Source organism: Oratosquilla oratoria, unplaced genomic scaffold, assembly GCF_046742065.1.
Source record: "Oratosquilla oratoria isolate Oo_2021 unplaced genomic scaffold, ASM4674206v1 SCAFFOLD47, whole genome shotgun sequence".
Classification (NCBI taxonomy): Eukaryota; Metazoa; Arthropoda; class Malacostraca; order Stomatopoda; family Squillidae; genus Oratosquilla; species Oratosquilla oratoria.
Window position 1 is genome coordinate 1,886,006 of NW_027467711.1, and position 14,449 is coordinate 1,900,454.

The following is a 14,449-nucleotide window of genomic DNA, read 5'->3' on the forward strand; positions in this document are numbered from 1 at the left end:
AGTGTAAAAGGATAGAAGATTAGTCACACATGACTTACCCTTGGAGAAACCATGCTGTGAAACACGAATTAAATTATGCCCTTCAATATGTTCTCTGAGTCTATTTACTATTATTGATTCAAGCATTTTTCCTATAACCGATGTCAAACTGATTGGCCTGTAGTTGCATATAGACGATCTATCTCCCTTCTTAAAAACAGGAACAACGTTTGCCTGCCTCCAAGCAGTTGGAACAGAACCATTGTCTACCGATTTATTGAATATTTCAGTTAACTGGTCGCAGATTTTAAATTTACACTCTTTAAGCATTCTTGGAAAAATTTCGTCTGGACCCAGAGATTTTGTAGCTTTAAGTCTGTCAATCTGCTTGACTACTTCTTCTTTACTAATGCTGATATTAGTTAGACTACTTTCTTCATCCCCTCTGAAAATCGGATCGTAGTCAGGTACTTTATCTAACCTCTCATTAGTAAACACCGATAGAAAATAATTGTTAAACTCCTCACTCATTTTTTCTTCCGATTCAATCATGACATTTTCATCGTTTTTAATTGGTCCTATTCTTTCTTTATTTTTTGTTCTATAGAGGTGAAAGAAACCCTTTGAATTGGATTTTGCTTGACTGGCAACCTTGATTTCATAATCACGTTTCGCTGAACGTGTATTCCTTTTAACCAGCTTTGCCATTTCGTTATATCTTGATCTAAGGTGTGATTCCTCGTTTTTCATTTTTACGTAAAGTCCTCTTTTCATTCCGATCTCATGTTTCAATCTGTCTGTCATCCATTTGAGAGTATTACTATTTTTCCGTATTGACTTTAGGGGGATAAATGTATTTTGTGCATTAATAATTAGATCAGTTAGATTGTTATACATTTCATTTAAATTACTGACCTGACTGTTGGGCCCTCGCCCCAAATTGACCTGACCTAAGGTATGCGTATTACCCTCCTTGACCCAGACCTGACCTAAGGTATGCATATTACCCTCCATGACCCACACCTGACTACCAGCCCCGCAACGAGAATCAAGAATGTCTGAAACGTCCGCCTGGCTTTTCATATTCAATTTCAAATAGGTTTTATATTGTCAAAGTTTGCTTTCCTGAAGTCTGGTACTTGAACGTTATTCGTATTTTTTTTTTTTCCAAATAACATTAAATCTTATATCTTGATGATCGCTAAAACCTAGACTATCTCCCACTATTACGCTGCTAATTTGGTGCTCATTATTTGTTAGAATTAAGTCCAGGGTATTTTGTCCCTTCCCTTTCCTTTCCTTTTATTCCTTACTTATCTTCATAACTCTTTTTACTTCCTTCTACTTCCTCATATTTCTTTTTATTTCCTCATTATTATCCCTGCATGTTTTTATTTCCTTTTATTTTCTAATTAGGTAATAACAGGAGCCAAAAGAAAAAATATATAAAATAAATCATACGAAAATCGACTTAAGCACATGAATCTGTTTTCCCTAAAAAAAAGCGTAGACTCAGAGGTGACTTGATACAGGTCTTTAAGATTTTAAAGGGAATTGACAACATCAAAAGTGACCAAATTTTCACATTGAATGAGAATCAGACAAGAAACAATGGTCTCAAACTGTCCGGAAATAGATTCAATTTGGAAGTAGGTAGAAACAACTTTGCCAACCGTGTAGTTAATGAATGGAATAAACTTCCTGCACAGGTAGTGCAATGTAGTTCAGTTCGAAGCTTTAAGAATCATTTAGATAAATACCTAAGATGCTGTAATGATTATAATTTATCTTATATTATTTGTTTTTGTTTTGTTATAATTTGTCTGTCTGATTTTCATTTATTATTAGTTATATGTCAATTTATAATCATTTACTATTTACCTTTTTGTTTGTTATTCAACTATACCTATGCATTTATTTATGTATTTTATTTGTTATTTTTACATTATTATAGTTTTAATTTATTATTAATATGATTTTTTTTTTTTTTTTTTTTTTTGCATCCGACCTAGATATGGATCAAAAGGTCTCCTGTCGGCATGCTCCGCCTTTGTAATATATACATATTTGTTTTTGTTTTGTTATCATTTGTCTGTCTGATTCTCATTTATTACTATTTATGTGTCAATTTATTATTATTTACTATTTACCTGTTTGTTTATTATTTAACTATACCTATGCATTTATTTATGTATTTTATTTGTTATTTACATTATCATAGTTTTTATTTATTATTTTATTATTAATATGATTTTTTTTCGCATACGACCTAGATATGGATCAAAAGGTCTCCTGTCGGCATGCTCCGCATTTGTAATCATTTGTAATTTGAATAAAAGGCACAGAATAAGGTAATCAAAGGAACAATAAGGAAATAGGAGGAAATAAAGGATACATGAAAAAATAGAAGAAAATAAAAGGAAATAGACAGAAATGAAAGGAAATATTGCGCAATAAAAGAAAACATGGGGAAATGTAAATAAAAGGAATATGAGAAAGTGGAACGAAATAAAAGTAAATATGAAGAAATAGAATGAAACTAAAAGAAATGTGAGAAAATAAGAGGAAACGAAGGGAAACATATACATACATACATATACCAAAGACTTTTTCCCCTTATAAGGGAGGTAGCCAAAAAACAAAGGCATAAAAACCACGAAAGGTTATAGAAGGAAATAAATGCCAAGGCGAGGAAAGAAAAAGAAATAGTGATTAATAGGCAAAAGGAGGAAACAAAAAGAGACAGAAGGAAATTAAAGGCAAAATGAGGATATAGAAGGAAATTAAAGGAAATAGAAGGAAACAAAAGGAAATAGAAGAAAATATGATGAAACGAAGTAGTAGACTTAGGAACATAAGAATATATGAATGGAGGAGACTGCAATAGACCATAAGGCCAGCACTAGGCAGTTCCTTATCCATTACCATCTATCATCCCCATCCATAAAGTTATCTAACCTTTTTCTAAAACAACCAATAGTTTCAGCTTTTGTTATATGGTTACTAAGTCTATTCCATTCTATGAGTAGTTAATCTAATATAACCATTAGCAGCAGCTCAAGATATTTTGGGGGAACATCAATGTGGATTTTGAGGTGAAAGGTGGACCATGAATCCCGTCTTTGTCCTTATATTTGTGGCAGAGTACAATAAGGATTTGCGCCAAATGTTCATAGATTTTAAGCTGACCTGGGATGGTGACGTCATCAGAAGATTTCTGGTTTCGTATTTGCTTGGTTGTGAGTTCGAATCCCGCACTTTTCTCCAACTCCCTTCAGTGAATGTCACCTGCCCCAACATTTTAAGCGGATATGGCAATGGTGACGGCTTCGGCCGCAGCTACGCGCCTCCTGGCGTAGGCTCTTTATCTTCTACGACAGCGTCTATCGATTGCCAATGTGGTGAGACCTACGGGAATATGGTATCCCAACAAATCTTATCGCTAAGGTTTAAACATGCAACGAAGAAAGTAAATGCACATTGACAACTGAAAAGATGACCACCCCTTATTTCAGTATTGTCAGTGGGTTAAGACAGGGTTACATCCTTTCGCCACCTCTAATCAATATCTTACTGGAGAGGGCTGTGAAACCAATGGAGCACAGGCAAGAAGGCGCGAAGCTGAGTTGCTGCAGAATTTATTCATAGGCCTGAGCAGATAATGTAGACATAATCATAAAAAATCTATTAGGTATTATGAATCACTAAATCGCTATTTTATGCCAATTCGCAGGATTTTCAGTATATTGTCATAGATCTTGAATAACATTATCATTCAATCGATATCGAGATCTCTCCAAGGGTTCTGTTCCGTTGACTATTCCATTCATCACCTGTTGAGGGATCTGAGTGTGTTCCTTTCTCAGTGCAGTGGCCAGTCCATCTAAATTTTCTAGAGGCGACCACAACTTGAAGGTCTGACTTGTGATCTCTTGGATCTCCTGATTATGCTTTTACCACCAGCGAGCTTTGTCATCGGCATACACTTGTCCAAGATTTTTTTTTTTTCTTCAAAATCCCCATTTTCAAAAAGTTCGAGTCTCTGGTTCCAGTCCTTAGTGAGTCACCAGGCCTCACACCCATACAGTTTAATCACCACATTGTATGTCCTTATCTTTGTTCTTCTTTACATTATTTCCGCTGTTAAATATATAAAAGAGGATAGACTCCCCTGGTTCGTAGAACAGTTCTTTTTTTCATTTCCTGATTCATTTTATTGTCTGATATCAACATAATGATAAGGCGCCAAGGTACGTAAATTCATCCACACCTTCAACCGTCTCTAACCTAGCCTCACAAGGAGATCATTCTCATTGTTCCAAGACATCAACATGATCTTGGTCTTTCTTTCATAATATCTCAGTTCCAGTATTTCGTCACATATAAGTAAATGCTCTCTGTATTCTTTATATCTTTCTCTGATCTAGATATCATTTTCTTGTCGTCCTTCTTTGCTCTCTCTATGTGGGAACATCTAGTTTTCTCATTCTTCCCTCGTACGATTTGTCGCTTAGACCTTGGATCATATTGGTTACCGCCCTCTGTATTCTCACTGTTTTCCTTATATCTTCCTTAGGGTGCGGTAACCAAACCACTGCTCCATATTCCAGTCTTCAACGAATCAGATTTTATATAATCTTTATGTCTTCTTCCATATAATGAATTGCTAATCATATTCTTCTCTTTTGTTGTTTTTATATGACTCTCTGGCGACAGATAATACCTGATTAAAAACCACAGCTCATTTCCACCTTTGTTTTAATAATTTATTAATTTCCTATATTATATCATCTCCATCTATATACCTTATCTAGGTCTTCCTGTACCAGTTTGCACTTCTTCTTTGACTTTCACTTCCTTCATTTCAGTGAATTCCCTTTAAAGGCTTCTACTTTTTTCCAACTATTGTATCAGTCTTTTGTGCTACACTTTGGCAAATGCCTTTTCCAAATCTATGAATGTACAATCAACTCATCCCTCTTTCTCTCTCTCATACAACACTCGAAAAACTTAATAGGTTGAATGCACAGTACTTTCCTTCTTTAAACCTAAATTGGTTGTCATTCAAGATGCCTTTCTTCTCCAAATGTTTGGTTTTCTACGATTGTTGACACATTCTGGGGATCGTACTTGTCAAGGTCGCTACTCTTTAATTCAGCATTACCTTCAGTTTCCTCCTTTATATAGTGATACCATGTATGCTGATATCCTGTCCAGTGGTACTTTTCCTTGTTGCAGGGAACATTCTATCAATTGATGTACATTATCCTGTAAATGTTTTCTATACTATTTTGCATTTCAATTTGAGAATCCACATTCTTCCGTGGCCTTTCTCACCTCCAATTTCTCAAGTAATTTAAAATCCTCATTTGTTTTCACTATTGGTTATAACATCGTTTTCTTTATTCTTCTCCCCCTCAATTTTCTGTTCCTTTTTTACCACATACAAGAAGCTTTCACTCATTCATTTATTCATTCTTTCATTATTGTATATTCATATGATACTTTTTCAACTTTCAGCTTATCATTTATAAATCTGAAGAACAACTTTGGTTTTGGTCGATCTTTACTTTTGTCAGCTATCATTTTCAAAATTCTTTCTTTCTTTTCTTCTTATTCTCGCATACTTATTTCTGACTATTTTGTGTCTCTTTTTTGTCATCCCTCCCCCAATTTGTCTCTTTTATGTTTTACCAATGTCCATCTTTTTTAAAACTCTGTAAGAACTTCTCTCCCACTCATCTTCGATACATAATGTTTAACACCGTTGATATAAATTTTCATGAAAATATCCTCTCTTTTTTTTATTATTTCTTTAGTTTCGTTGGACTCACTCTAATACACTTTTTCAAAGTATTTGCTTTTATTATGGAAAAGTTTATCTTTCGAAACTTGTATCTTATTTGTCTATACGAGTATAATTCCTCTCCTCTTTCTGTCTTCTCCCCCTTCCAGCGTAAATTGAAAAACAACATGATCACTCTTACCTATTAGAAAACGATACATCAATGATCCAATCACATTATGTCCCTCTGATGAAATTCGATCAAATTTTGTGAGTATATATATTCACTTTTATACTGTATGGTGTTGTTTCGCTCACGGTGTCATTATATTATTCATTGATGTTTTCAGCAATATATCAACCCAGGATTCCTCACTTCCCTCTGTCTCTCATTCTTCCCATATCACCTCTTCACAATTAAAATCGTCCCTTTTACCCCTCACTCATCACGGTCATTTTCTTTGCACTTCTTACTGCAACCTCTTTTCCCTCCCTATCCTCCTTCACATTTAGCAACTCTCTAAAATACTTTGCCCATCTTCCTCTTACTGCCCTCTGTTCCATTATTATCTCTCCATCTGCACCTTTTACCTTTTCTTCTGTACTTGATTCGCCTCCTCTTCCTCTCTTAATTTCTTTCCAAAATATCTTTTTATTACTTTCAAAATTTTCTGTCATACTCTTACCCCATTTCACATCTGCTCTCCTCCTTACCTCCTTTATTTTATGCTTTACTTCTCTTCTCTTTTCTTTGTATCTCTCATATGATTCCTGTGTGTGTTGGTCGAGGGCTAATAATACACACTGTAGGTTCTTAAGTACATTCAGCCTTAAACACTAACACAGTTACAAGAAGGTACAATATAATAACAGAGTCAAAGCTAGCGACCATGCGTGACTCCGCGTCCCCTCTAGTCTCTCACTCAAGCACTGTTGCTAAGCACCTATGCATGCCTACCCCGGGCATGCGAGTTGCCACATGTCGCCAGACGGGGATATCAATAACCCACACCTCCCTTCCCCCTTTCGCGCCCGGAGACTTTAGTCACGGGCGGACAATCTGCGCTGGAGTCTCTTGGAGCGACGCAAATCAGCAGGTGGGTCCTCGCTATAGGCCTCGTGTGGATGAGAAGGGGTGCAGGTGACAGGTCGCAAGAAGTGGCGGTTACGCTGCAACACGCGGCCACTTGTGGTGCGTATTTCATAGGTCCTGGCTTTGCCAACGCGCATGACAATGCCGACCTTGTCCCAGCGGTGGGTCTTCGGGTCCTGGATCCGAACGTGCTGGCCGACGTGCAGCCTGGAGAGTTCACGTGCGTGGCTGTCATACCGAGCTGCAGCATCCTTGGCCTGGGTTGCTGCGCGGCGGTCGCATTCCTCCGCTTTGGTTTGCCACTCCGTGGAGAAAGCATCTGGGTGGGCCGGAACGCAGGAGCGAAGGGGGTGGCCATACAACACCTGAGCTGGGGAACGACCAGTGAAGTTGGGAGTATTCCGAAGTTCCAGGAGGCCTCGGTCGAATTCCTCGCAATCTATGTTGCCTGAAGGGGCCACCTTGAGGATGAGGTGCTTGATGGCCTTCACAGCGGCCTCGGCATGGCCATTGGATTGCGGGTAGTGAGGTGATGTGACAATGTGTCGCACACCCCAGCGTGCTGCAAAGCTCCTGAACTCCTGGCTGGTGAACTGGGGGCCTCCGTCTGTTCGCAAGCGGAGGGGGACACCAACCTCCCGGAAGTAGTTGCAGAACATGCGGATGGTGTTGGACGACGTCGTATCGCCTTTGCAAGGGACGACCACAGGCCAGCCGGAGAGTCTGTCAGCGATGACAAGGAATGACTTGCCTGCAACGGAGAAGAAGTCCGCTGAGACCGACTCAAAGGGCCTTGTTGGGTGGTCGTCGCTGAGTATGGGTTCCTTCTGCTGGCTAGGTTGGAGATACTGGCAGGGTTCACACGACTGGACCGTGTTTGCAATGTCCGAATTGATGCCTGGCCAGAAGACAGTTTGACCTGCCCGGCGTTTTGTCGCCTCCACGCCCCTGTGGCTATCATGAAGACGGGCCAGGATGCGGCGGCGAAGGGCGTTAGGAACCACAATTCTCATGCCGTAGAGGACGAGGTCACCATCGGCATGGAGGTTATCCCGAATTTTCCAGTATGGGAGCAAGGGCCTAGGAAGGGCATAGCGGTCCGAGGGGAATCCGGACGTCACACAGCGATGCAATTGGACGTAGTCTGGGTCGGTCCTAGCTGAGTCACGTAACTCCTCCAGAGTCCTATCTTCATCTACGTGGGACTCAGTCACAGCTCTCACCGTGGCTATCGTATGTAGAGATGCAATGGAGTCGGTGCAGAGTGTGTGGTCTTCCGGCGCTGGGTAGCTCACTGGGGCACGGGATAGGGCGTCCGGGATGCGAAGATCCTTTCCGGCACGCCATACTGCTATGAAGATGTATGGGGACACCTTCTCCTTCAGGCGCTGGAGACGTGGGTTCTCCACTGCGTCCAAAGTGTAGCTGTTCAGGATGGGAACCAGGGGGCGATGGTCGGTCATCAACGTAAAATTCTGAAGTCCCATCAAGTAATATTTGCATTTGAACATCGCCCAGACGGCGGCGAGTAATTCTAACTCGATGGTGGCATATCTAGTCTCCGCCTCCGTCAAGAAACGGGAACCGCATTGGATTAGGCGTAGGCGTCCGCTGCCGTGGTCCTGTAGTAATGCAAAACCAATGCCGTTAAGCCGAGATGCATCCGTCTGGAGGATAGTTGGCAGGGTTGGATCGAATGAGGCGAGAATTGGGGGGTCGGTGAGGGCGGCTTTCACCCTTCGGAATGCCTCGTCATGATCCGGTGTCCAGAGAAATTGTCTCTTAGGGCTCATCAGGGGCCGGAGAGGTTGGGCAGCTGCGGATATCTCCGGGGTGAATTCAGCCAACTGGTTAACGAGACCCATAAAGGACCTAAGGTCTGTTAAATTTGCAGGAGTTGGAAAGTCCCTGATAGCAATCACTTTGTCTTGGTCAGCAGCGATACCTGCCACTGACAATGTGAATCCGCAGAAATCCACCTTAGGCGCGGCGACCTCAAATTTTTCCTTATTAATGGTGATGCCAAATTCACGACATCTGGTGAGGACTTGGTGGATGCGGGTAAGGTGAGTGGTGTAGTCGGCATCGTAAAGGAGGATGTCGTCCACCACTTTGACGCAATTCTTGACACCTTGCAGTGCAATGTCACCTCGTAGGCAATAGGCATCGCCTGTTGCTGCAAATCCCATTGGTCCTCTGCAATATTGGAATCTACCATGTGGAGTTATAAAGGTGGTAAGGTGTCTATCCTCTTCGGCGAGTTCGATCTGCCAGTAGCCGCAGAGAGCGTCCATGGTCGTGAAGTAACGAGCTGAGGTCGGTACGCTACGTACAGCATCAAAGGGTGTGGGCGACGGATGGGGTGGGCGAGCCACCTGGGCGTTAAGTTTGGACAGATCCGTCGTGATCCTCACACCTCCATTTGGTTTAGCTACGGCGACAAGTGGGTGGCACCATTCTGAAGGTTCGTCGCCAGCCGGTCGAATAATCCCTTGAGAGACCATGGACTCGAGCTCGTCCTTGACGTGGTCTCTGAAAGCCAGGGGAATTTGCCGGGGTGTATGGATTGCAAAAGGCACAGCATTATCCTTCAGGTGGATTCGCATTGGTGATCCCACCATGGGCTTAAGTGGTGTGGACTGAAGAGCTGCTTTAGCCACCAGAACGTCCTTAAACTCCTTTAAGAAGTACTCCTTCACGTCTGAGGGTGGTGTGGAGGCAGAGAATGGGAGTTCCACACACTTCTTAACGTGCTTCACCTCCAATATTGGCTTAGGGAATTCCTTGGGAATGATGGCCAATGCCTTGCAGTGGCTGAAGGAGAGGAGTGGGGTCTGGATGTCCTTGTGTACTCGGATCTGAGCAGAGCACGACCGCTTACCTAAAGTAAGGGTAGCCGTGAGCGTGCCAAGGGCAGGAGTCATTTCAGATCCGTCGGCTGTGAGTGTGGTGGTCTGCGGGGAAGCGTGTAGTGTCCTTGTTGAAATGGAAAGGTTTCTCAAGTGCTGTGGTCCTATCACAGTGATATCCGCACCGGTGTCTGGGATCATCTGCAAGTATGACGATTTACCACCGTGTGTGATAAGGACGCTGACGTGTTGAGGCACCGCAGGGCTGGGGCTAGGAGACATCACTCGACGGCAGGACGGCTGTGGGGTTGGCGGGTGTTCCGAAACATGTCCACCGCCAGAAACTGAAACACCTCGCTTGTGTTTCTGACGAGTCTCCTGCTTGCAATATGTGTCGAAGTGACCAATACGGGAACAGAGGCGGCACTGGATCTTACTAGCGGGACATTTGATCGTGGAAGGAAAGTGTCCCTGCCGACCACAGTTGCGGCAGGTAGCCTGAGCCGCAGGGCATGCTCCTGGCTCATGGTGCCTAGCACAGCACTGGCATGGGTCCGTTGCCTTCGATATCGGTTGCTTAGGGGTTTGCCTGAGGAAACTTTTCTGCTTCTTCCTTCTTTGGTGGTGGGTCAATGCTCTTACTTGTGCAGGTTGGGCACGAATATCAGACGTAGCACACCTGGCTGCTTCATAAGAGCGGCATGTATTGACCATGTCCTGCAGTGAGCACTTGTCGTCCAGGGATATGAGTCGCTGAATCAACTCATCATCCCGAACGCCCATAATAATCACCGACTTCAACTGAGTCTCTTCGCAAATTGGCGATTTACCAGGGCATATGTCGATCTCCTCGGCACTGCGACGCAACCTTACGTAGAAATCTGCAAATGTTTCGCCTTCCATCTGCCTGCAGCTAAGCAATCCCCTCCTCCGTATTGCCTCGTTCCGCAAGCCCTTGATGTGTACTTCCAGAGCAGCGACCACCTCATCGACGGTCTTGTCTGTAGAGGGAGGTATTTGCAGGGTATGCTCTAGGACACGTTGTGTTTCAAGGGTGAGACACATACGTAATTGTATAAGCTGCTTCTCATGGGGTAAGCTATACAGGTCGACCATGGTAGCGTAATCTTGCCAACGTCGCTTCCATTCGCGGAACAATTGGTAGGTGGCATCTGGTTTAAGTGGAGGTGGCGTCTGAGCAGTGGCCTTTTGAATGGGTGGAGGAAGCGGGGGCTGACGATGACGGATGTCATCGGAGGCCGCATGGTGCTCTGGGGGAGAGTGAGCGGGTTGCCGTTCCGGGTTTATTAATTTGAGCAGGGCTTCAAATCTAGCCTGGTCTTCTCGTCGTCTGCGTTCGTCTTCTGCTAACCTCGTCTCTTCAATCCATTTCACGAGGGAAAGCATGTCTGTAGGTGTGGTCGGTGGGAAGGATGCGGCCTGTTGCTCATCGGAAAGATCTGGCTGCATCTCTTCCTCCTCTTGCTCGATTGCTCCTGAACGAGTATTAGGCATTTCGCTAGAATAAAGCTAATAGTGTGGGCCCGTAATACGCGGATGAGTACGTAAGCTGGCGGGTACCTGGGGCCCAGTAGGCCTGCGGGCGTGTAAGCGAGGGGAAGTATCGCGCACACGTCCTGCCAATGTTCAAATACAAGCGTCTCTCCGATAAAGAGGCAGCAAGATTTTCACAAATACCACTCACAATGCACTGCGACACTATACACTATACGGGGAGGCACTATAAACCACACGTGTAAGCACTAGACACTATACGAGAAGGCTCCACGCATATACGCATAACGCGTCACATGGATGAACGCAATATGGCGTCGGAGCACTGCCAGTCACTAACGAACACTTGCATATGCCGGTTTTTCGTTTGAAACACTTATGTTGTACGTGCGAGCGTGTAACTCTGTCACTGGGACTGCACACGTTCGTGAGCCCTTGTCGCACACAATTACGATATGTGGGACACGGTACACCAAAATAATGCAGGTATAGGCTGAGTTCATTGCGTTGCACTGCCCTGTATGCACTAACAATGTTATATATCACTGCGCCATGTGTGTGTTGGTCGAGGGCTAATAATACACACTGTAGGTTCTTAAGTACATTCAGCCTTAAACACTAACACAGTTACAAGAAGGTACAATATAATAACAGAGTCAAAGCTAGCGACCATGCGTGACTCCGCGTCCCCTCTAGTCTCTCACTCAAGCACTGTTGCTAAGCACCTATGCATGCCTACCCCGGGCATGCGAGTTGCCACATGTCGCCAGACGGGGATATCAATAACCCACAATTCCCTCGTCCTATTTTGTAACCAATCTGTGAAAGCTCTCTTCTTTTCTTCTACAACCTTCTTTGCTTCCTCATCCCACCACTCACTACACATCCTTTTATTTCTTCCCGTCCTCTTTGTTCCACACACCATCTTTGCACACCTTATGACCACCTCCTTGAACCATCCCCATTCCTCCTCCACTCCTAGTTTTACTCTATCCTTCACTCCCTCCCACTCCTCTCTCAGCTTCTTCTTGTACTCATTCTCCTTTTCTTTCTCTTTTAAGCAGTTCACTCTAAAAACCTCTCTACTTTTTGTCCCTTTCCTCTTTATCCATCTGTCCCCCACTCTCAACTTACCTTCCACCAGAAAATGATTTGATATTCCCCCACTCTCTCCCCTTAGAACATGTACATCCTTAACTCCTGTTATACTCCTATCTACCACTACATAGTCAAATAACGCTCCATCTACCACCCTACCATCCACCACCCTCTCCCTTATGTACTTAAGCTTGACTTTCTTCCATTTATTGGTTCACTTCCTACCCTAGCATTAAGGTCTGCCAATACTACTACATTGACGTTTCTCCCTATTCCCTCTATGCACTCATTTAAATCTATCGAAAATGCCTCCTTTTTTTCTACACTCTTCTCACTACCAGGACCATATGCACTTACAAAAACCCACATCTCCTTTTCCACTGTCACCTTCCTCCACATTAACCTTGAAGAAAACTCCTTCCACTCCACTACAAGTTTACCTATCTTTCACTTACTAGTATAGCCAAACTTTCTCTCCCTCACCCTCTTTTCACTCCTGAGAACCTCCCAACTACGCTCCCAAACTCACACTCGCCCCTCACTCTCAACCTAGTTTCACTCAAAACTAACACATTCATCTTTCTTCTCACAAACATACTGCCTATATCTTCCCTTTTACTCTCATCTGTACTACATCTACGCACATTAAAAGACCCAAACCATAGGTTACAGGTTGGAAAGCTCCTAGACCCTCATATGGCTTTACTTTTCTAGGAATGTACCCTGTGGGGCTACAGGGAGAAGGATGCCTAATCCTAATCCCCGTCCCGTTTTTCTCGCCTCTTACGATTCCAGTGGGAAGACATGGTGGCAGCATTGTATCCACGACCACAGGGTAGGCGAAAAAAGGAAATGAATATTCAGAGAAATGGTACAAGACAGTAACAAGGGGTTAGGGGGCAGCATAACGGAGGGACAATCGCAGTATAATAAAAGTATCATAATTTCTATGTGAATAGAGTCCTCCTTTATCACAGACAAAATGATGTGTGACCCTAAAGTATCAGTTGCATGCTACTTTGCCACAATAACATGTAGCCAATACCCCAGACGGGGGGCTAATTTTTTTTGTAATAAAGCTTTTATTTTGTGTTTTTCATTTATAAAATTTTATCACCTTTTATTTCCTTTTAATACATTCTATTTATTTTTTTCTTTTGATTTCCATTGATTTCCTTGCATTACCTTTTATTACCTTTTATTTGTTTTCATTTGTATTTTTCCTTTTATTTCCTTTTATCATCTTTCATTTTATTTCGTTTTTCCTTTTATTTTCATTTATTTTATTACATTTTATCGTTTTATTTAAATTCATTAGCATTTTCCTTTTATTTCCCTTTATTACCTTTTATTGTTTTTATAACCTTTTATTTATTTACTATTTTATTCATTTATTTATTTATTCATTATTTATTTATTTACATATTTATCTAATTATTTACTTATTATATATCTATATCATATCATTTATATTGTATTATATATTTCATATATATTATATATCTATTTATCTATTTATATATTCATTATTTATTATTTATTATTATTTTTGTTTATTACTTTTTACTGCCTTTTCTTTCCTTTTATCAAATTTTCATTTCCATATGTTTCTTTACATTACCTTTTATTACCTTTTATATTCTTTTATCTTATTTTTATTTCCCTTTATTTCCTTTTATTACCTTTCATCACATTTCGTTTTTCCTTTGAATTTAATTTATTTGATTTTACTACCTTTTTCACCTTTCATTGAAATTTAATTGTATTTCTCTTTTTATTTATTTTTTCTTTTTATTAATTTTATAATCTTTTATTTCATATTTTTCCTTTATCACCTTTTATTTCCTTTAATAGCATTTTGTTTTATTTTGTTTTCTATATATTTCCTTGCATTACTTTTTATTACCTTTTTTCATCTTATTTGTATTCTTTATTTCCCTTTTATTTCTCTTTATTATTTTAACTTTATTTTATTTATCCTTTTATTTCTACTTATTTAATTTTGTTGCCTTTTATTACCTCTAATTTCAATTTATTTCCTTTTATTACCTCTAATTTCAATTTATTTCCTTTTTTTATTTCCCCTTCTTTCCTTTTATTACCTTTTATAACATTTTATTACATATTTTC

At 41.3% G+C, this 14,449-nt stretch overlaps 1 protein-coding gene across 1 annotated transcript in view; it reads right to left on the reverse strand.

The window, feature by feature from the left end:
* The window catches only part of LOC143023375 (uncharacterized), a 12,894-nt gene extending 6,804 nt beyond the window's left edge, over positions 1 to 6,090 (reverse strand). The window contains exons 1-3 of the mRNA XM_076181895.1: positions 6,083 to 6,090; positions 4,480 to 4,590; positions 3,554 to 3,629 (exon numbers count right to left, since the gene is read on the reverse strand). Of these exons, the coding sequence (XP_076038010.1) occupies positions 3,554 to 3,629; positions 4,480 to 4,590; positions 6,083 to 6,090 (195 nt within the window). The remainder of the gene's footprint in view (positions 1 to 3,553; positions 3,630 to 4,479; positions 4,591 to 6,082) is intronic.
* Positions 6,091 to 14,449: the final 8,359 nt, after the last annotated feature.